This window comes from Rhinatrema bivittatum, chromosome 5 (assembly GCF_901001135.1).
Source record: "Rhinatrema bivittatum chromosome 5, aRhiBiv1.1, whole genome shotgun sequence".
NCBI classification, from domain to species: domain Eukaryota; kingdom Metazoa; phylum Chordata; class Amphibia; order Gymnophiona; family Rhinatrematidae; genus Rhinatrema; species Rhinatrema bivittatum.
In genome coordinates, this window is record NC_042619.1 from 353,488,136 (window position 1) to 353,510,807 (window position 22,672).

Sequence of the window (22,672 nt, forward strand, 5' to 3'; positions counted from 1 at the left end):
TATGTCTCTTGACATCCAAGGGCCTTAATATTCCTCCGTATCTCTTTCTCTGGCCAGAGATAGCAGGGAAAATTTGACTGATTCAAGTGAAAATCCAAGACCACTTTTGGCAAAACAATGAAGGAACAGTACACAGCTGTATCGCTCCCAGAGTCATCCGTAGAAAGGGCTCCCTGCAAGCGAAGGCCTGCAGTTTGGAAACTGTATGCGCTGAACAAATTGCCACAAGAAAAAGTTATCAATGATAGTAACCTCAAGGAAAGGCTATGCATTGTTCGAAAAGTAGGGCCCGCCAGAAATCCACATCTAAATTCAGACTCCACAAGGGCACCGGCAACCACATGGGGGGACAAAGATGCGTCACTGCTTTTAAGAAACGTGCCACATCTGAATGAGCTGACAAAGGGGTCCAGCATTTGCTTGACATTGAAAACTGGCAAGAGCCAGCACCTGAATCTTTAATGAATTAAGGGCTAATCCATCCTGCAAAAATTCCAAAATGAGCGGGATCTTAACTGAACAAGGTAGAACCCCCCTGATCTTCACACCAAGCCTCAAACACTTGCCAAACTCATACATAGGCTAAGGAAGTGGAGAATTTTCTCACTCGTAGCAAGGTGGCACCCACTTCAGCAACAGAGTTGGATCTTTGTGAAGAACTAGCCCCTGAAAAGCAGATTTCTGTGAGCTGGAAACCAGAGAAGAGTCCACCAGGAGCTTTCACACACCTGCATACCAAGGTCTTCTGGGCCAATCCGGTGCCACCAGAAGCACCTTCCCTGTATGACTCCCAATCCTCCGAATAATTCTGCCCAACATGGGCCATGGGGAAAAGGCATAAAGTAGCATGCCCTCCGGCCACTCCAGCACAAGGGCATCGATGCCCAAGGACTTTTGCTCTCTCCTGCGACTGAAGAAGCAAGGAACCTTCGCATTGCGAGAAGTCACCAGTAGGTCCAGAAATGAAGGCTCCAGTGATCCAATACGAGCTGGAACGCCTTGTTTGACAGCTCCTATTCTCCTGGATCCAGACTCTGTCTGCTGAGAAAGTTGGCTCTTAAGTTGTCTTTTCCCACACTGTGCGAGGCTGAGATCTCCTGAAGATGCACTTTTGCCTATTCCATAAGTTGTGCTGTTTCCTGTAACACTTGTTGGCTGTTGGTTCCTCCCTGCCGATTGATGTTAGCCACTGTCATCACATAATCCGACATTATTCGGAATGCTTGACCCTGCAGTCGGTCACAGAATTGCAAGCATGCCAACTGGATGGTGGGGCTCTAGCCGATTGATGCTCCAGAGAGACTCTTCTGTATGACAGCACCTTTGCACTGTCAGCTCCTGACAGTGAGCTCCCCAATCCTGGAGGCTCACATCTGTTGTGAGTATCCCCTTTCTTAGATGATCTGCTTGCAACCACTACTGCAGATGTATGCAGATCTCCATTGGTATGTGGAGCCGAATCGAATAGTCCTGAAACTGTGGGTTCCAACAAGACAGAGTGCATTGAAGAAGACGCATGTGCACCCTCACCCACGACACTACCTCCAGGGTTGCCGCCACCAATTTGAGTACCTGTAGATAAGAGCAAACTATCAGAGGTATCATATGTATCAATAGAAGCACCTACACTGTCAGCTTCTGAATGCAGCCCTCTGGCAAGAACACCCTGCCCTGCTTCATGTCGAACTGAACACCAGGATACTCCAGTGACTGTCATCTGAAGATTGCTCTTGGCGAGGTTCACCACCCAACTTAGCTCCTGCAATAAGGAAATTAAATTGTGTGAGATCCAAAGGTACTATTCCAGACGCTTGGTCCAAATCAGGCAGTAGTCTAAGTATAACATTAAAAAAAAGTTCTTGGCGTGGAGGCCAAAGCAAAAGATACTGCTCAAAACTGATAGATGACCCAAAACCATGAAATGCAGAAATCTGTGCTCTAGCCAGATGGGAATATGAAGGTATGCCTTGGACATCAGAAATTCTCTCGACTGTACTGCCATTATCACTGAGCGCAAGGTTTCCTTGTGAAAACAAGTCACCCTCAAATGACAGTTGACCCCTTTGAGATCTAGAATAGGGCGAAGAGCCCTCCTTCTTGGGCACAACACAATAAATGAAATATCGGCCCATATTTTCTTGAGATGTAGGCCCTGGAACCAAAGCCTGCAGGATGAGGAGTCTTGGCAATGTATGTTCCACTGCCTGTCTCTTCTGCAGTGTTGCAGGGAGACGACATGAAAATATCATATGGAACACTGAAATTCCAGAGCATAGCAATCTCTTATCACCTCCCGAACTCACTGGTCTGATGTGAATTCGACCCACCTCAGATTAAAAAAAAAAAAAAAAAAAAAAAGAGAGGCGACCTATCTTCTGTTCCTGGGTGTCGGTTGGCACACCTTCATTGGTAAGCTCAGGGTGCTCCACTACCTGAGCCTGCACCCCATCTGGGCTGCCTTGGACAAAAGGACTGAACCCCCTATTATGAACTCTCATGTTGAAGAAGTATGGAGTCTGTTTCTTATCCTCTGGTAACCAAGGAACCTGGGACTCACCCCACTTATTGGCCATTTTCTCCAGTTTGCTCTCAAACAAGAGCGAGCCTTTAGTGGGCAACTTTGTAAGGTTAGACCAAGATTGGATCGGCCATCAAATTTCTCAGCCATAGCTAATGCCTGGCCCCTATTACCAAAACCACCTCTCTGGCTAAAGAGTAGACCAAATCTCAGCCCGCATCTGCCAAAAAGGCAGATACTGATTCCATCACTGCCCCAGATTCATCGACCTCCTGTGAGAAAAGTAAACAAGAGCAAGCCACCAGGGAACAACAGGAAACTACCTGCAAATTCACTGGCATGGCTTCAAAAGCCTACTTAAGGATGGCCTCAATTCTCCTATCCTGTGCATCCTTCAACGCTGCTCCCCTTTCTACGGGGATAGTCATCCACTTCATAACGGCACACACAAATGTATCCACCTGCGGAAAGTGCAATTGCTCTCTCTCACCTGGATCGGGTGGGGGGGGGAGTACAGTCCTTCCAAGACTCTGCCCCCATTAAAATTAGCTTCCGGGGTGCCCCATTCAAGCTCAATCAATTCTTGGCCTCCACAATTGGGAAGAAACAAAAGACTTTACGCAAAGAAATCAAAATGGGATCTGTCTTTGGCTCAGACATGGATTTAGCTCCCGGTACCCCCAGCATCTTCAACGTCTGGAAAATCGGAGCCAGTAACTCCTCTCTGTGAAAGAAAAGCAACGTAGTAAAATACGACTCCAATCCGGGAGGACCTTTCCCCATCCTCCAGGGAGGAAGGATTGGCTTCATCATCTGGGCTCCTATCGGGGAGAACTGCAGCTGATCTAGGCGTACTCTGATGCTTATCCGCAGCCTGCAATCCCGACCCGTCAAGATTGGCTGGGGCTGAGGACCACGCCTGAAGAAAGGACCGCAGTTCTTGAAAAAAATTCTACCCAAGAAAAGGCAGTGGGATCCATGCCAAAATCAGGGGGCATCAGACGTGCACCCACTGAACTACCTTTTCCTGCTGATGAACCAGTTAGGGGAGCCCCAATATGAGGTGACACCTCTGGCAACTGCTTTTTCCATTCCCGCCCCAGGCTGAGAAGAACCAGGCTTAATAAAGTCAGATGGAGGCGATTCTCCCTGAGCCTCCAAACAGTGCTGACATAAGTTAGAGGGAACACCAGGCTGGGATGCCTGACTGACAAGCAACACAAAGGACAAGGCGCTTAGGCTTCTTTGCTATGGGTGCCATCAGTTTGTCAATACCCCTAACAGGCGACTGATACGAGTGCGCCCAGCTGTGTTTGCACTGCTAAAACTAGGTGCTCAAAATTTAGGAATCCAAAAATTAGGTACTCAACACTCTGCCTTGATAAGCACACAAACTGAGCTCCCCGGCAGGTGCTTCTAGGGGCCCAACTACACGCACAACCTGGATGCACAATCACGAAGAGGGCAGTCTTATGTGCAGAAAAATACGCGAAAATGCCGCCGCAACCTACCATGCGGCAAACAAGGTAAGCCTGAGAGCGGGACCTTGCCAAAAAAGGACTTCTCAACCTGCCAATCTGCCCACGTCCCCTAAGCTCCCCTGGATGCGGGAACGACCGTTGGATCGGCGCGCCAAGCACTGAAACCAGGGGGAAGAGGAATCCCTGCTTAACTCCCCTTTTCTCTCTCTCTTTTTTTTTTTTTTTTAAATTACCGTTTACCTGAGCTCAGCCCGTCCCGGCTGAGTACAAGGTCTATCTCCGGCTGTGGGGGAAGAGGGCAAGGACCTTCACTGACGTTCTTGCCTTTCAGCTGGTTTTTTTTTTTTTTTACCGCCAAGTCCATGCCTGCTGAAAAACCAGTTACCAGACCAAGACAATCAACTGAGGGAAGGATCCAAAGAAATTACCTCAGGAATTTTCAACTGAGGGAGGGGCCATAAAGTATCACCACTGGAGCAAAGGGCAAATAATTCTTCTCTTCTCCTTTGAAAAATTCCTTTCTTTTTTTTTTTTTTTTTTTAAAAGCAATCCTCAGGAGGGAGATGCACACCCCCATCTGCTGGAGACAGAGAATACTGGTGGGCTGTCAGTGCAGGGGTATAAATGCACCCTCCTTGTTTTGCTCAGTCTTCATCTGCTGGCAGAGGTACCTAACCCATTGGTTCTGGATCCAACTGTCCATATGCTAAGAAATATTAAGTTTGGCTGAAGAATGGCTGGTCAGAGTCCTCTCGGACGTTCGGAAGCCACTGACTGCTCCCACTTTACACAGAAGTATTGTAAAATAAAAAGCGTCAAGGGAACGAACCTCCTGGCGCATTTCTAGAAACACTCGCCTCTGCTCTTCAGTAACCTTTGCCCTACAACCAATCCAGACCTTTTGTCCTAGAACCAATACAGTAATATTGCATAAATAAGTGCTGATCATACTTAGGTCTTGCTTTTAAAAACCCATGTTTAAAAGTTTGTGTGCTCTGCTCTTCTGGGCTTGATTTCTCTTAAAAAAAACAAACAAAAGAAACCCAAAACAGTTAGCCAGACTGTTAATAGATAAGTGGGCCTCCTCCTATTCTTCTTCCAGAGTCTTATTCTTCCTCACAGTACATAGGCATCGCAGCATCAGGTGATAACTATAGCACCTTTTTAAAGGTTTCAAGGTTCCATCCCAAGAATTTTTAAAAAGGTCGGTAAATGCAAATTCAGAGGTGGAGAGTGGTTTTCAAGATTCTTCCATCTCCAATGCAGAATACTCATGTCTTTTGTTATTTCTTTAACTTCCCTTTCCAAAGTTTCAATCTGTCCTGAGGCCACCCGAAAGGGAGTCTTCATGACCATGAACTAAGGCCTCCACTTTCACAGCTAGGGAATTTAGTATCAGAGGAACATTTAGCGATGGGTATGTCTAGGTTAACTAATGCAGACCACAGGGAATCTGAGATGACCACTTTGGGTTAAGCAGAGCATGCAGAGAACTCATCTGCTTCAGCGACCTGCAGGGATTGAACTGAATCAATCTTTTGTTCCTGAGGCTTACCCTTTTGCACCCTGGCCAAGTATGTTGATGCCAAGCTCTCTGCCACCAGTGAACATGGAGAGCATTACACAATAATTCTTCTCATATACCCATGCTGCTGGCATTTGGCCTGCAGTTTCCGCTGCCAGAACCAACATTGTCCTGTGCTGGGGGCCATTGATCGAGAGGACTAAAAGATGCCAATTCCCCTACTGAGTCAAGTGCTCTTCCACCAACAGGGCGGCTTAGAGTTCCCTGAAGCCTGAGGGAAAGGCCCTAACTTTCCCTTTCCTTTTGGACAGTGTTCTGAGAAATTAAAAACAAAGAAACTGGTATTGAGCAGAACATTCTCATAGCAGTCACTCGTGTTGCCTCTTTGTTAATGTCAAGATATATACTTCGCAGTCTCGTCCAGTTGCATATCTTTGCATGCTTGCTGGCATAATTTTGAGGATCCCATACTGCCCTGTATGTAATACATTGCTATTACATTGTTGATCTGAATTACTGTTCTTTCAAAAATGGTCCAAAAACTAGGAGGGCCTTTGAAAACTTTCAAATGGCCCATGAGAGCCTAGTGGGATAAGATGAGCTCTCCAATCCTGAGTGGAGGCATCTGTAGTTAAGGTTTTTTGGATTTGTAGAGCATGAAAGTGTTGACCACAAAGGAGATTGGATTGTCTAGTCCACTAAGTCAAGGATTGGTTGAGAGGAACAGAGAGGGGTTTCCTGTGAGATAGTAGATGGAATGCCGATTACAATGGAATTTGAGATGATATTTGGACTGCTCTCATGCACAGATGTATAAAGGATGTAACATGCACTGTGGCTACCATGTGACCTAAGCTTTTCATGATGGATCTTGCTGTTGAGAGAAAGTGAAGTAAGCAAAGTCATTTCTTCATACTCGAGTGCTTTTCCACTCTGCATCCAAGAGTACTCTAATGAATTCGTTAACGTGTTGCAGTGAGGTGGGCTTTTCATAATTTATTATAAACTCTGGTGCAAGAAGAGTGTGGATAGTGAAAAACATATGTTTTTTTCTGAGGAGCTGCTTGATATTAGTAAGCTAAGTATGAAAAAGCCAAGACATTGTTTTTCCAGATGTGGATAGCTACCACTTGTAGAAATTTGAACACCCTTGGAGATGCTGAGAGCAAATGGGAGAACCAGAAAGTAATGATCTTCTACTACTGTGAAACAGTGATACTTTTTGTGGTGGATGGGGACTTGGAATGTGTGTAGGCATCTTTTAGATTCAGAGTTAACCAATCACACATCTCCAGATGTGGCAGGATGGTACTGACTGAGTTCATTTCTGAACTTCTTTGAGATACTCGTTCGGTTTCCTTAAATCTAGGCTAGGTGAAAGACCACCTTCTGATTCAGGAAAAGGAAGTACCGTGAATAAATGCCCTTGCATTTTTCCAATGTAGAGACTGGCCTTATTCCATGATTTGATAGTAGGGAAATTTCTTTCTTTCTTCAGGAATTGAAGTTGATCTGAGGAAAGTTGTTGATGACAGGGTGCACGAGATGGTGGTGTTTGGCCAAATCTTTGTTTTAAGGTCTTGAAGGACTTTGTGAACTAGAATAGCATAAATTGATTAGTCTATAAGGTGGCACCTGACTCCTATCATTTTTGCTACACCAGCCATCCTTCTGAAGATTTAGAATAAAAGGTGTTTTAATGTATTTTACACATTTGGGAAGTCCTCCATAGTCTTCCTGCATTAAAAAGGAATGGAATCTGCCATCTTTCAAATAGTCTTGGTAAGAAACCTTCAGGAGGTGTGTTCCTAATTGGCACAGGGTAAGGATCAAAAGGTAATGAGGAATTACATAATTATTGATAACAGTATAATTGAAAAGAGGACAGTCGTCTTCAGAGGTATTATCAGAGGATTATGTAAAGATAAAGCGTTATCAGAGTCACGTAATGCGGAGAGCCGGGAAGGAGAGTTTTGCCTAGGCTCCGAGTGACTGCTCCTACCATCACTTCTAATCTTAGCTTTACTTGTGGTTTTCAACCTCCTACTTCGCAGACCGGAGGCGTGTACATGTCCACCATGCATTATATGTAGAGAACGTCGCCCACAATGTCAGCAAAAGGAGGCAGAAGGGACAAAGAGAAATCCTGCAGCCCGGATACAAAAATGGCGACTGGGAACGACACTGCAAATAATACAAACAGCCTTTAATGAGAAACTCACTGGAATAGTGGCTCAGCTCACCGAAGTCCACACCGTACTTGCCGAAGTCGCCTCATGGCTAGACCAGGCAGAGGGCCGGGTGTTTTAGAGGACGATGTACTCGCATATGCAAAGAAAAGGGCGGCCCAAGAGAAAAAAGTCCTCAACCTCGGAGAAAAATTGGACGACCTTGAGAACAGGGCTCGCCGCTCTAACCTTCGCTTCCCAGAATCAGTTGAGCAAAGCACGTTGGGACAATTGCTGGAAACGGGCCTTCTCTACAGCGGGACCAATCATATCATATCAACTTGGTTCTAACAAAACCGAAATCCTCATTATAGCACCGGAAAACTATACCCCCCCCCCCCCTCACATTCTAACACTAACCAACATCCGGACACCGCCGGGCTCTCCACCACGCAACAAGTTAAAGACCTGGAAGTCATCATAGACAGCAGACTCAGTCTCAACAAATTCGTCAACAACACAACAAAGGAATGTTTCTTTAAACTTCAAACATTAAAGAAACTTAAACCACTCCTCCTATACAGAGACTTCCGCATGGTTTTACAAGCCATCATACTCCCAAAACTGGACTACTGTAACTCTCTCCTCCTAGGCCTACCAGCATGCACCACCAAACCACTTCAGATGGTGCTGAACGCCTCCGCAAGAATTCTCTCAAATGCCAAAAAAGGAGATCATATCACCCCAATCCTCCACCACCTCCACTGGCTTCCGATTAAATACAGGATCCAATTCAAGTCTCTAATGATGATACATAAGGCCTTATACAACATCGCGCCTCTCAACTTAACATTTCAAATTCAACTACACACATCCGTGAAACCAACCAGAAGCGCTTATCAGAACAGACTAATCACACAACCTGCGAAATCCGTTCTGAGGAAACGTGCATTATCCACAGCGGGCCCTTCACTTTGGAACTCGCTCCCTCCAGACCTTCGTTTGGAACCATGCCACTCTACATTTAAAGGGAAACTTAAGACTTGGTTGTTCAAACAAGCCTTCCCCTAGAGCCAAGAACAGGAAGAAAAGTCTTTTCACTCCCACAATGATATTTTCAGATCTATTATACTCTTCCTCTATTCAATCACATATTTACATATTCATGATGACTACATACATACTACATACATATACTCATGTGGACTTACATATTTCCATGTTGTTTATTGATTTATTAACTGCATGTTTATTAACGGTTTAATATTATACACTATTTGCTTACTTTGATTAATTTGTTCAATGTATAAACTTATTTACTTCGTTTGTTCAATGTAAAAACTTGTTTACTTCATTTGTTCAATGTATAAACTTCGTTTTTAATTCTGTTCTATGGAAACCGCTAAATGTAGCGATAGTTACTGTTCCTTGTAAACCGGGGTGATATGTATATTATACAGGAACCTCCGGTATATAAATTATTTAAATAAATAAATAAATAAATATGGAATGCTATTCCCCCCCCCGAACTCAGACAAGAACCCTGCCTGGTGACTTTTAGAAAAAGGCTTAAGACTTGTTTATTTAAACAAGCCTTTCCAGAAACTCACTGATTCAACATAGCAATCATTACTGTACATTCAGCACAATGTAAATAATTGCTCTTCTTGCTGTTGAGTTACTTATGCTTTGTTCTTCCTCTTCCCACGGTTCCAGCACCCCTGTTTTATTGTAACTTCTGCTTCTCTTCGCTTTGTTAATATCTAAGGTTATTGTACCCCCGTTCCATGTAAACCGACATATGATTGTATCATGAATGCCGGTATAGAAAAGCACCAAATAAATAAATAAAACATGGCTACCCACGGCCCTGGTCATATCAGATATACAAAGCAAGCTAGTAGTAGAAAGGTCCCACAGATGAGGGTTATCCTTTTTTGCCCCTAAATGTCCCCGCATTGTAATAGCGAAAATTCTCAACTTTAAGCATAAGCAAGAGCTATGGCAAGCTTACAGGAAAAAACAGGATTCTTCCAATGCCACTTATCCGCATATTTCAAGATTACTCAAATCGAGTATCAGAGGCACGTAAGGGCTTCTCACATTTCTACTCCTCCCTCCATCAACAACAGATCCATTTCACACTGCAATACCCGGCCAAATTAGGGGTTTGGCATGATGGCCAACCCCACCTTTTTGACACACCAGACAAGGCTAAAGCCTTCTTGAATGGCCTACAAAAATTACCTGGACATTGAAAGGATTTCTCTTTATCATTTCTTCTTAAAGAAATGTAAGAACCTGTGAGCGGCTCTAAGGTCTGTGATGGCAGAGGCTCTGATGGAGAGTATTATTAGTTACCCCTACTGCCTGGAAAGATCAGCTGGATTCAGCCAGGGCTGGAACCGCGGATCAGAGCAACCCAACATACCGAGCAGAAGGGGAAGACGTGATGGGGAAGATCTCGTGCCTTAGAACAGGGCTGGGAACATCTAAATTGCCATTAACAACTTATAACTTATTTGGCGGCTCCAGACACAGGTAACCTATTAAGCAGCTATGTTACCACTGACACTAGCGTTTCCATTTTTGACAGCTCAGCACTTTACTGGATCTACAGCTATAAATAAATAAGATTTTTCTCTGCTCCCCTGATTGCAGAGACAGCATCTTTAGGCAGGTAACAACTTTGGGGTTGGTACTAAGCGAGAGAGCTTCTGTATCTACAACACCGTGGAGAGGAGTGTGTCACTTGTATGCATGTGACTCCACTCCCTCTTTGGATAAGGGACTTTGCTTGGAAAGGGGGTGTGAATTTTCTTGGGGGTCATTGATCTTGGGGTAAGGAAAGGATGGGAAATGGTTTGGGTTTCTTTCCACTCCAACCTATTTGTTGTTTATAAATGATTATTTGCATAGGTGCATGCATCTAATATTATGGCTTAATTTAGTCTGGCCTATTTTGCTACCTTATTGTGACATTGTGACTTTCAGATCCTTCCACCATTTTATTTATTTATTTATTTATTTATTTATTTATTTATACCGACTTTCAAGTTCATTTCAAGGCGGTTTACATTAAATTGAGTTGCAGTAGCAACACTCAAATACATATAAAACAATCCTTACACATTTTAGATAACATAAAATTAAACTAAACCATTTTAAATCCCATTCTCAGTACAACCATACAGTAGAACCCCCGCTTCTACCCCTTTCCTCATACCGTTAATCGTCCAACCCATCCTCATATCTATTTACTCTTCTCCCTATTGAGCCTCCTTCCCGTCATCACACATCTAATCTTCTCACTATTACCCTGCTTCACCCTTCTTGTCTCTCCTCAACCTATAAATATAATAGGGAAGATCCATTAATTAACATAAGCCTGTTCAAATAGCCAGGTTTTAATTTGCTTCCTGAAACTACTAATATTCTCCTCTAACCGAATCTCAACAGGCAAGGAGTTCCACATCTTTGGGCCTGCTAAGGACAAGGACCTTTCCCTCACTGAGCTCAAATGAGCCAGTTTGGGTGATGGTATAGTCAGCAAGGCCTGCCCCAGAGATCTCAGATTCCGTACTGGGGCATGGATGCGCAGTGAAGCATTTAGCCATTCAGAATTCCTACCATAAATGGCCTTGTGAATTAAAGTTAAGCATTTGTACTGTATACGGGCATGGACCGGCAGCCAATGCAAACCCATCAGTACTGGGGAAACATGATCAAATTTCTTAGTATCAGTTAGAAGTCGCGCCGCAGCATTCTGCAACAATTGCAGCGGGCGAATAGTAGATAATGGCACACCTAGCCATAATGCATTACAATAATCCAATTTGGGCAAAATCAATGCCTGAACCACAATTCGAAAATCATTTGAATGTAGTAATGGTTTTAATCTCCTCAGCACTCGTAATTTATGAAAACCATCTTCAGTTTACGGTAATGAGGGGATAAGATTTTATTGTAACCAATCAGAATAGTTATAACCCTATGATTCTTTTGCAAAATACGTATATAATTTTCCTCCCTTCTGGTTAATTGTAAACCGGCGTGATGTGTTCTACGAATGTCTGTATATTAAAAGTTGTTAAATAAGCATGAAACATAGATGTCATGAGTAAATTAATCTCTTGGAATGTGAATGGTTTGGGATCTCCAATAAAACTAAAGAAAGTTCTATCCCATCTCAAATGACTTTGGGCAGATATTGTGGGTCTATAGGAAACACATTTCACATCAGTAGAGAGTGAGAAGTTACAGAGAGACTGGGTTGGCTCCTGCTTTTATTCGGCCGCAAAGGCCAAGAAAGGAAAGTTGCCATTTTAATTAACAGATCGAACATCTTTCAGTTGATTAAAAGCATGGCACATTTCTTATGCTTACTGGGGAGTGAAATGGGTACCCAGTGCCCATTTGCAACCTCTATGCCCCAGATTATTACTCCCATGCCTTCTTTATTAAAATATAGAATCTTGTCCTTACTCAGTTGCATGGCCCACTCTTCTTATTAGGAGATTTTAAGTGTGTACATGATTCCACCATAGACAAACGTCCCCCTCTACCCCATAGGAGAGAGAGAACAGAGAAGGACATACAGTTTTTGCCAGTAATTAGGACTTTTGGATAGATGGAGGTCCCTCCACCCAGCGGAGAGAGACTACACTCATGTCTCATGATCCCACTTACCTTTTTCATGTATGGATTACATATTAACATCCCAAGAGGCTTTCCCTGGCGTTGATAGAGCCACTATAGAATCACAAGTTATTTCCAATCATGCCCCAATCTCTATTCTGATACATACAAAAAATAACAGACACTGGGGTAGATTTTAAAACCCCTGCGTGCGCCTATTTTGCATAGGCCGCCGGTGCGCGCAAAGCCCCAGGACGCGCGTAAGTCCCGGGGCTTCTTAAAGGGGGCAGGAGGGGGCGGGTCCAGGGGCGTGGTGACAGTTCGGGGGCGGGCCGGGAGGGTGGTCCCGAGTCCCCCGGCACTGTGGCCTGTGCCGGGGGATGCCGGGGCGGCGCGCGCAAGTTACGCCTGCTTCAAGCTTAAAAGCTTGCAGAATCCTTCTTTGATTTTCATGGCTATATGTTTTTTGAAGTTTAATTCTGGGTCGATCCAAATACCCAAATCTTTACATTTTCACTTAGATTGATCGAGGTGTTGTCTATTTGAATTGTGTTTGTGCGGTGGTTTGGTTGTTTTTTCTTTTTCTTTCAAGTAGTATACATTTCGGTTTTTTCCGTGTTAAGGCAGAGTTTCATTTGATTTAGAGTATTTTTTATGGTGTTGAGGTAGTTGGCTGCTAGTTTGAGAGCATTCTCAATGGTATTTGTTACAGGGATGACAATTTGTATGTCATCTGCATACATGTAGTAAGTGATGTTGAGGTTTGTTAGCAGTCTGCATAGTGGCAGGATGTAGATGTTGAACAGGGTGGCAGATAGGGTGGAGCCCTGTATCTAGAGGAATTAGTTCTGAGAGGGAGTTATTAATATCTACCTGAAATAATTTGTTTAGAAAGAAGGATGTGAACCAGTTTAATGTTTTTCCTGTTAAACCAATTTCTGAGTGGAGTAATATTTGGTGATCAACCGTGTCAAAGGCCGCAGATAGGTCCCGTAACATGAGAATGTATCGTTGGCCCTTGTTGAAACCTCTTAGTATTGTGTTGGTTAGGTTGAGAAGTAGTGTTTCTGTGCTGTGAGATTTTTGGAATCCGTGTTGTATGGGATATAGGATGTTGTTTAGTTTTATATGTTCATTAAGTTGTTTCAGGATGACTTTTTCTGTTAGTTTAGCAAGGAATGATAAGTCTGAGATCAGGCAGTAGTTATTGAGTTCTGTGGGGTCAAGGTTCTTTTTTTTTATAATTAGTTTAATTGTTGCCATTTTCAGTGTGTCTGGTAGTTCATCTTCATCAAGTGATTTGTTAATGATTGATGTGATGATTGGGGAGATGGTGTGGGATAACTGTTTGAGTGGGTATTTTATCGATTTCGTGGCGTGCCGGGTTAAGTGTTTTGATTAGTTTCTCAGTTTCAATGGAAGATATAGATTTAAATGATAACCATGGGGTTATGTCTTTGTTATTTAATTGTATGTTTTGTGTAGGGGTTTTGGTTATATTTTTGGAGATTTTGCTGATTTTGTTTTTGAAAACAGTTGCTAGATCTTGGCTTAGATTATTGTTTGAGTTCATGTTAGTGTTGTTGCTGTCTGTTAGGTTTTTTTACTATGTTGAACAGAGTCTTTGGGTTGTTTTGGATTTTTTTGCTGTAATATTCTCTTTTAGTGTTGTTTATTGAGGTTTTGTAGAATGCCAAGTATGTTCAGTATCTGGCTAGTGATAAGGGATATTTGTTTTTGGGCCATTCTTTTTCTTTTTTTCTAAGGGTTGCTTTGGTGTCCCTTTAGATGTTTGTTGAACCATGGGTTATCCTTTTTTCTTTTATCTATCTTTTTGTTCTTTCTGGGTTTATATTATTGGCGATTTCCATGGTTATTTGTTGACATTGTGTTGCTTTGTTTATGGTGGATAGGTCTATGGTTTTTAAATGTTTTCTGAGTTCTTGTTTTAGTGGTTCTAGGGGGAATGGTGGTCTGTATTTGAAGGAGTAAGTCTTGTTTGGTTCTGGGTTGATTTTAGGTTGAATTGTTGTTGTGCAGTTTGAGGTAGTGGTCAGACCACGGCACTGGTGAGCAGGTTACTGAGGGATTTGTGAGAAATTTGTCATTGGTGAATATCTGGTCTATTATGTGTCCTGCTTTGTGTTGGTTTGTTTATTAGTTTAGTGTACTTGAAGGTGGATAGAACATCAATCAAGGTTTGGGTGGTGTGTGATAGTGGGGTTTCATCATAGTGGAGATTGAAGTCTGAGTATGATTGTGGGTTTTTTGTGATTGATTGATTGTAGATGTGAGGAACTCGATTAGTAGGGAGATGTCTTTATCAAGTAGCTTGGGGGGGGAGCAGTAGACCAGGCAAATTTGGAGATTGAATTGAAAAGGGCTAACTCATATTGTTTAGGGAGTGAGTTGGGTATCAGTTTCATAGTTAAAAAAAAAAAAAAAGTCTAGCTATTAGCATTATTCTGTCACTTCTGCGTGCTTTCCTGGGTATTGAGAATATGTTGTATGCACTGCTTGCTAGTTGGTTTGTTAGTACATTGTCTCTATTTTTTAGCCAGGTTTAAGTGATCGCAATGAAATCTGGTTTTTGGTCTTGTATAATGTCCATAATTAGCATGATTTTTTTAGTGAGGGTTTGAGGAGGAATGTGAGGCATATCAGAGTCATTGATTGTTATATTCACGAAGTTTCTGTTTCTTATTAACGGGAGTTTTGTGGTATCGAGGTTTGTTATTAGGTTGATGTATTGATGCAGAATGTCGGTTTTAGATCTTTTGGGTTTGTTGACACTTAAGCTGAAGTTTTAAACTCAAAGGTTAGATTCAATGACGTACACTAAGTGGTTCTTATGTTATTCCTCTTCTAAGCGCTGTGCTCAGTGTGTATCGTTTGCATGCTGTGTTTGTCTATGATGTGTTTTTTTTTTAGTAGGGGGCTAGTATGTGGTGAGGGTGGTGTGCAGAGGGTGGGCTAGTTATAGGAGGGAGATGGTTATAGAGTTGTTAGATGAGCATTATGTGGTATGGGTGGAGGGAGATGGGGAGAGGAGCAGTATTGCGGGTCGATGCTAAGGGGCGCACCAAGGGGCAAGCTCCTTGGTTGTACTCCTTAGGCGCGCGACACCTGGGAGGATGGCAGGTCTCTTAAAGGGCTGCTGTATCAAGACGTCAAGGTGGGGGCGGTCCTCCACGGTGTTCTTGGCGGCTCCTGACCCTGATGGGTCTATGCCGGCCTCGTGGAGCGACAGCAGGCCTCTGTGTTGCTGGCTTTGGCAGTCGGCTGCGTGTAGTGTCGGCGGGCCTCTGGGCTGCAGGCTTCGGCGGTTGGCTGCGTGGAGAGTCAGTGGGCCTCGGCGGTTGGCGGGCCTTGGCAGGCAAGTAGGCGAAAAGGACTTGCCAGGAAGGACGGTGGGTCTCTTAAAGTGCCATTGGGTCGCTATATCGAGACATCACGGTGGGGGCAGTCTTCGGGGGCGGTCCTCAGTGGTGGTCTCGTTGGCTCCTGACCATGATGGGTCTACGCCAGCCGTGTGGAGTGTCGGCAAGCCTCTGTGTTGCTGGCTTCGGCGGTCGGCTGTGTGGAGCGTTGGTGGGCCTCGGCAGGCATCAGCGTGCCGGCAGGCAAATAAGCACAAAGGACTTGCCTGGGAGGACGACGGGTCTCTTAAAGAGCCGTTGGGTCGCTGTATTGGTGGGGGTGGTCTTCGGGGGCAGTCTCGGCGACTCCTGAGCCCAATAGACCTATGCTGGCCGTGTGGAGTGTCGACAGGCCTTGGTGTTGCTGGCTTCAGCGGTTTGGCTGCGTGGAGCATCGGCGGGCCTCAGGGTTGCAGGCTTTGGTGGTCGGGCCTCGTATGCTGTAACAATCGTCCCTTTAGTAATTTTTTGATGCTTTGTTTTAGAATATTTTACATTGTTTTTATATTGATGTTTTGAGCTATGCCCTGTTTTTATTATGTTTGTTTTACTTTATTTTTATATTATATGTATTTTGTCATGTAAACCGATGTGATTATTATTTGAACATCAGTATATAAAAATAAATAAATAAATAGATGGGCTGGCTACACAGTCCTTCCCTCCAAATTTAAATCTTGCCCACATAACAGTTCTCCCTAAACCTGGTAAGGACCCATTATTACCGGCCTTCTCCCTACTTAATTGTGACCTGAAATTATTGGCAAAAGTTCTATCGGATAGATTGAATGTACTCTTGCCCATTCTGATCTCAGATTACCAAATGGGATTCGTTAAGGGGAGGAAAGCGAACTCCAACATTATTAGGTTATTGACGGTACTAAGTAGTTGTCACTCGCAACATTCTGGCCCTGCCAATAGGATTTGACTCTGAGAAGGCATTCGATTGGGTTTCATGGGCCTCTCTCTTCTCAGTGCTCCAGGTTCCAAGGAGCTTTCTTAAATTATCTGTTACTCTTATATGATAAGCTGATCTCAAAGATAGTAGCTAATGTCTGACTGAGGCTGTCCACCTTCAAAGGAGAGTACGGCAGAGGTGTTAGTTGTCACCCTTGCTTTACATTCTCTCTATAGACCCCCTGCTGAGGAAAATTGGACTGCATCCCGATATAGCAGGCTTTGGCAAACCTCCACATATCTTTAAAATTGCTGCATTCGCGGATGACATTAGTTTACCTAACGACACCACACCGCTCTCTTCAGATAGTGTTACAACTATAAAATGAATTTGGACAGTTTGCAGGCCTCAAAATTAATCAAGATAAGTCTGAACCTATAGATGTCATTGGAAATCTTTGGGTGAACTGTCCAAGAGTATTCCCCTTACAATGGGGTGTCCAGTGAACTGAAATATTTGGGTATTAAAATTCCACTTAAAGTATAGGAGGTTTATAAGGCTAATATACAACCCTTACTCATATCTTCAATACACTAAGCAAATGGCAATCTTTACCTCTCTCCCGTGTGGGTCGAATTCAACTTTTTAAAAATGGTAATCCTTCCTAAATGGCTCTGTCTTGCAGATGACACCTTTATGGATTACAAAAAAAACAAAACAGCCTCTTAAGAATTTTACAGACATTCATATGGCAGTGGAAAAGAGCCAGATTGTCAATGGAGATTCTTACAAAACCAACACAGGAGGGGGGCCTGGGTTGCCCCAACCTGTCCCTGTACAATTTAGGCTGTAGTTGAAGGGAGGTGTGAGATTGGCTGTTAGCAACTTCTAATCATAAAGCAACAACAGATCATACACTAAATGCTCACCCAATAACAATATATTCAGATTACTGGAACCAAGATGAAATATTTATCATTTATTTATTCAGTCATTGTTTATCACTTATTATAAATATTGTCTTACATGCTTTTTAAATACAATTCAGAAATGTTTAATTGATCATCAGTTACCCCTCACCCACAACATTCATACCTCTATTTCATTCACACATTCCCCAATATTGCACATTAAAATATAAAACTTGTACAAAATATCAAACTAGATGTTATTGAACATTCAATTGTATATATTCTATCATCAGCAGTTGCTAATATGGTCATATCTGCAGGCATTTGAGATGGTTCTCGCTATAATCCACAGAACACAAGCCTGGAATCTTTTGATCTGACATCAACATTAGAGATTGAAATAGTCCTAAAGAAGATCAAACCAGCCTCGCACCCTACAGCTGCGATCCCTTCCAACTTACTCATCTCCATCTCGAAAACCATTGCTAAACCGATCTCTGATTTGATCAATTGCTCACTAATACAAGGAGTAGTTCCAGACCCCCTGAAACTAGCAATTCTGAAACCACTGCTGAAAAAACCCAACCTGTCCCCAGACGACCCAGCCAACTATCGCCCAATCGCTAAACTCCCCTTCATCTCCAAAATTCTAGAAAAAATAGTTAAAGCAACTCTGAGTACCTGGACGATAACAATATTCTAGCCCCCTCTCAATTCCGCTTTCGAAAAGCATGAAACACCGAATCACTATTAATCTCTTTAACAGACAACATTCTCTGGAACCTTGATAAAAAACAACCCGGTGTACTCATCCTCCTCGCTCTATCAGCCGCATTCGACACGGTGAACCACGCAATACTCATGGACAGACTAGCCGACATCGGAATCAAAGGCATGGCCCTTAGCTGGTTCAAGTCTTTCTTACACAACAGATTCTACAAGGTCAAAATTAATAATTATGAATCACACCCAGTCTCGCCTCTCTGGGAGTCCCGCAAGGCTCTTCCTTATCCCCCACCCTTTTCAACATTTATCTTGTACCGCTCTGCCAGCTCCTCTCTAAGCTAAAACTAACACATTTCATCTATGCAGACGATGTGCAAATATTCTTACCAATCACCGTCTCGCTACAAAACACCCTAGAATTCTGGAACAACTGTCTCCAATCCATCAACAACCTGCTAATGAGCCTTAACCTAATTCTTAATACCAACAAGACGGAAATACTCCTAATTTCACAAGACGGTAAAGTTACTATGTCCAACTCGCACTCCAGTCAACCATCCTTTTCCACTCAAGTCCAAAACCTCGGTGTCATCTTAGACAAATTAAACCTAAAAAGATTCATTAATAACACCACCAAGGAAGGTTTCTTTAAACTACAAATCCTAAAACTGATCTGACCACTCCTCCACTTCCAAGACTATCGTGCAGTTCTCCAGGCAATTATCTTCTCAAAAATCGATTACTGTAATTCTCTTCTACTCGGCCTCCTGACTAACACCATTAAACCCTTACAAATGCTCCAAAACGCATCAGCCAGGATTCTAAGACTAATAAAAGAGAACATATTACACCCGTCTTGAAGAACCTACACTGGCTCCCAATTAAATACAGAATCACCTACAAAGTGCTGACTATCATACACAAATCCTTGCACAACCTCATCCCTCTGGACCTCAATATACCTTTTCAACTCCACATACCATCCAGACCAGTAAGAGCAGCATATAGAGACTCTCTCTTCAATCCACCCATCAAAACCTCTCTAAACAAACGAGCTCTATCTACAGCGGGCCCCACAGAATGGAACTCCCTACCACTAGAACTAAGGCAAGAGCAATGCCCGAACACTTTCAAAAAGAGACTCAAAACCTGGTTATTCGAGCAAGCATTCAATTAACGCCAAGCAATTACTCCTACCTTATTTACAATCCGTCAGACTACCCACTAGTCTTTCAACCTGATTACATATTAAAGTAACACTCCATCTCTTTTTCCTCATCACAAATAAATGATCCATAGTCCGTAAAAATGTATTAACCTTATTTCTCACCCAGAGCTATAGCCAATCGCTCAAAAGACTCACAATATAACTATGATTTTATAAGCTATGGTTTTTACCCTGTTCACTCTTATCCTAGTTCATGCCCCTGTTTTAATGTAATTGCATTCTTACATGCCTGTTATAATGTAAACCGAAATATGTAACTTTGCTACATGAATTGTGGTATATAAAAATGTTAAATAAATAAATACTGCATTCTGCAGCATTTGGAGTGGTTTTATTGTAGAGTAGGGGAGGCCAAGGAAGAGGGAGTTAGAGTAGACCATTTTTGCTGTGAGGGTGGCCTGGATGACGGTGCGAAAATCACTGGCATGGAGTTTCTTCATTACATTGTTTGAAGAAACCTTCCTGAGGATCAGATTGATATGTTTTTTTTAGGTTCAGTTGTTAGTCTCTGAACACCAAGGTTTCATGCACCTTATGGAAAGTATCATAGGGGGGGTCATTAGTGATGACTGGTTTGGGGGGGGGGGGGGGGTGATTGTTGGGAGATGAGTAATAGTTCAGTTTTAGATGTGTTTAGAGCTAGGTGAAGGTCGGAGAGGAGAGCATTGATGGAAGCAAGACCATTTTTCCAGTGATCCAATGCGTTTGTCAGGATATCCTGGATGGGTATGATGATTTGCACATCATTGGCGTAAAGAAAGAATTTGAGGCAGAGGTCGGATAGATGTTGGCAGAGGGGGGTCAGGTATATGTTAAAGAGGGTGGAGGAGAGGGAAGAACCCTGGGGGACTTCCCTGGGAAAGAGCATGATGGGTGAATTCTGAGTTGCCTATTTTAACTGAGAATTTTCTGTTGGTGAGATATGATGTGAACCAGTGGAATGTTGTGCATGAGAGGCCTATGTGGGGCTAGGAGGTGCTTATGGTTTATAGTATCAAAGGCAGTGGAGATGTCCAAGAGGGCTAGTATGTAGCAGGTTCCTTGGTCCATGCCTCTGAGAAGGAAGTCGGTGAGGAAGAGGAGGAGGGTTTCTGTATTAAGGTGCTTGCGGAAACCGAATTGGGAATTGCCAGAAATGCAGTTTTTCACAAATTAAGCACTGAATACTGAAAAGGAGTGAACATCGTGTTCATAATGCCAACTTTGAGAGATAATTTGCTATGAGCAATTTGACCTTTTGCTGTTAATTTACACAGTGCCTGAACGAGATTAAAAAACAATCCCTATAGTAATCAGGCACCACTGCAGGAGCCTGAACTAAGAGCCCCTTCATTTGAATCTGGGTCCTGTTGTAACATTCACTATCGGTGTGGGAATTGGCCAGTTACAGTAATATATACAAGATGGTTGTAGACAAATCTCCAGTATTAGTTTTAGCTGTAGTGACCCTGTTTTGTGAACCATTATTTTTCACAAGTCAGGCATCAAACAAAGGCTGTACTATCAAACTCAGGAGCATTCTTCAGTTAGCGTGGATAATCACTCCCATCTTCCTCCTGCAGTATATCCCACAGTCAGAATGAAGAGCAAGCTGTGGCAGGTAGTTTATTAATTCACATTTGGTGGTTGTGGGGTACAGAACTTCTGCTGTAACTGAGTAGGGTTAAAATAATGGCCATAGTCCAGGGCCCTGCTAGAGAAAGTGCATTAGAGCAGATTCTCTCCATCCAGTCAACTACCTACACGCACAAGTTATCTTACTTGCTGCTGCATTGCATCCTCTTGACTGGATTTAAGACCTGGTGGTAGGCAGAGGGGTTAATATGATCAAGCTGGTTGGGCTTTGAGCAGGGATGGCAACTATTTCAAGCTAGATATTGCATGTACAAGTTGAACAAACATTAAGTACATTCAGTACTTAGTGTGCTAGTGTTTCCATGATGGCCTTGCTCCACCACCATTCACTGACTGGCTAGTGATGAGCAGAAAGTGAAAAAGAAGACAGTCTGTGCAAGACTCGGTATAGTATGAGATAGGCAGGACAGCCTACTAGTACTGGTGCAAAATCAGCCCCATGAGGTCCCAACCTTCTGGAAGTATACCTAATCAGTTGGGTTTTCAGGATATCCATAACAAATAGGCATGAGATAGATCTGCATACACAAACGCAGAATACGCAGATCTCTTATGCTTATTCATGGTGGTAAATCTGAAAACGCCACTGGTTAGGTGTGCCTCCAGGAAAGGGCTGGGAAACAGAGGTATACTGTGCACAGCCCCACATCAGACTGTGTGTGACATGTTCTCTAATTCTGGTGATTAAAATGTGTAAAGATGCTGTCAATTTAAAATGTAATTTACATTTGTTTGTTTCAGAAAATATTCATAGAACCAGGAAGTTTGCCTATGAAAACAATTACCAAGCTACGAGAGACTTGTAAGGTTAGACTTCTTGCTCTGTGAAACAAATGGCGAGATACCACAGCAATGATGATACATTCCTCTATGTAATACTTGTACTGACCGAATTAAAATGCACATATTTTCCATGAGTTAATTCAACTTTTGCTTCCTTTGTGCTCTAAACATTTTATATTTTGTCACTAAACAAGATTTAAATGGTTAGGATCCTGTAAGGTTTCTATACCATTTTTTTTAGCTGTTTTACTCTGGGCTTTTCTCTTACTGTAACACTAGAATGTGAAAGTGGGTTTGTATATATGTATAGTGTTGCTCTGAGAATGAAGAACTTCACCAGTTGTACCTAATAAACTATTTGTGAAAATTATGCAACAAGTGTCCCAAAGCATCTTAAGTGTAACGGGAAGCTAGTGTGGATAGAAGTGACAGCACTTTTACCCCCTATGTAAGCTTCTCCACATGCTCCTACCAATACGTTGGAGGGGCTGCCAGTAAGATGAGAACATTTACTCTCTCTAATCTTTGGCACCTCTACTGAAACTGTCAACTATGCCAAATAGTAGCTTAGCGTAGAAACAAACATGGCAGACAACAACCATATGGCCAGTGTAATCTGCCCATCCAGCCAATTAATGTAGCATTATGATTCTCATTGCTTCCTTAGAGATCCCCCTGTATTTATCCTAGGTTTTCTTGAATTCAGATAGTTTGTTTCCCCTACCAGGCTGTTCCACATATC

The 22,672-nt window shown here is 42.9% G+C and overlaps 1 protein-coding gene across 2 annotated transcripts in view; it reads left to right on the top strand.

The window, feature by feature from the left end:
* GRTP1 (growth hormone regulated TBC protein 1) overlaps positions 1 to 22,302 on the top strand; it is an 87,614-nt gene extending 65,312 nt beyond the window's left edge. For both annotated transcript variants that reach the window (XM_029604660.1, XM_029604659.1), the window contains one exon: positions 21,889 to 22,302. In XM_029604660.1, coding sequence (XP_029460520.1) covers positions 21,889 to 21,975 — 87 coding nt within the window. In that variant the 3' untranslated portion in view covers positions 21,976 to 22,302. The remainder of the gene's footprint in view (positions 1 to 21,888) is intronic.
* The last annotated feature ends 370 nt before the right edge of the window (positions 22,303 to 22,672 follow it).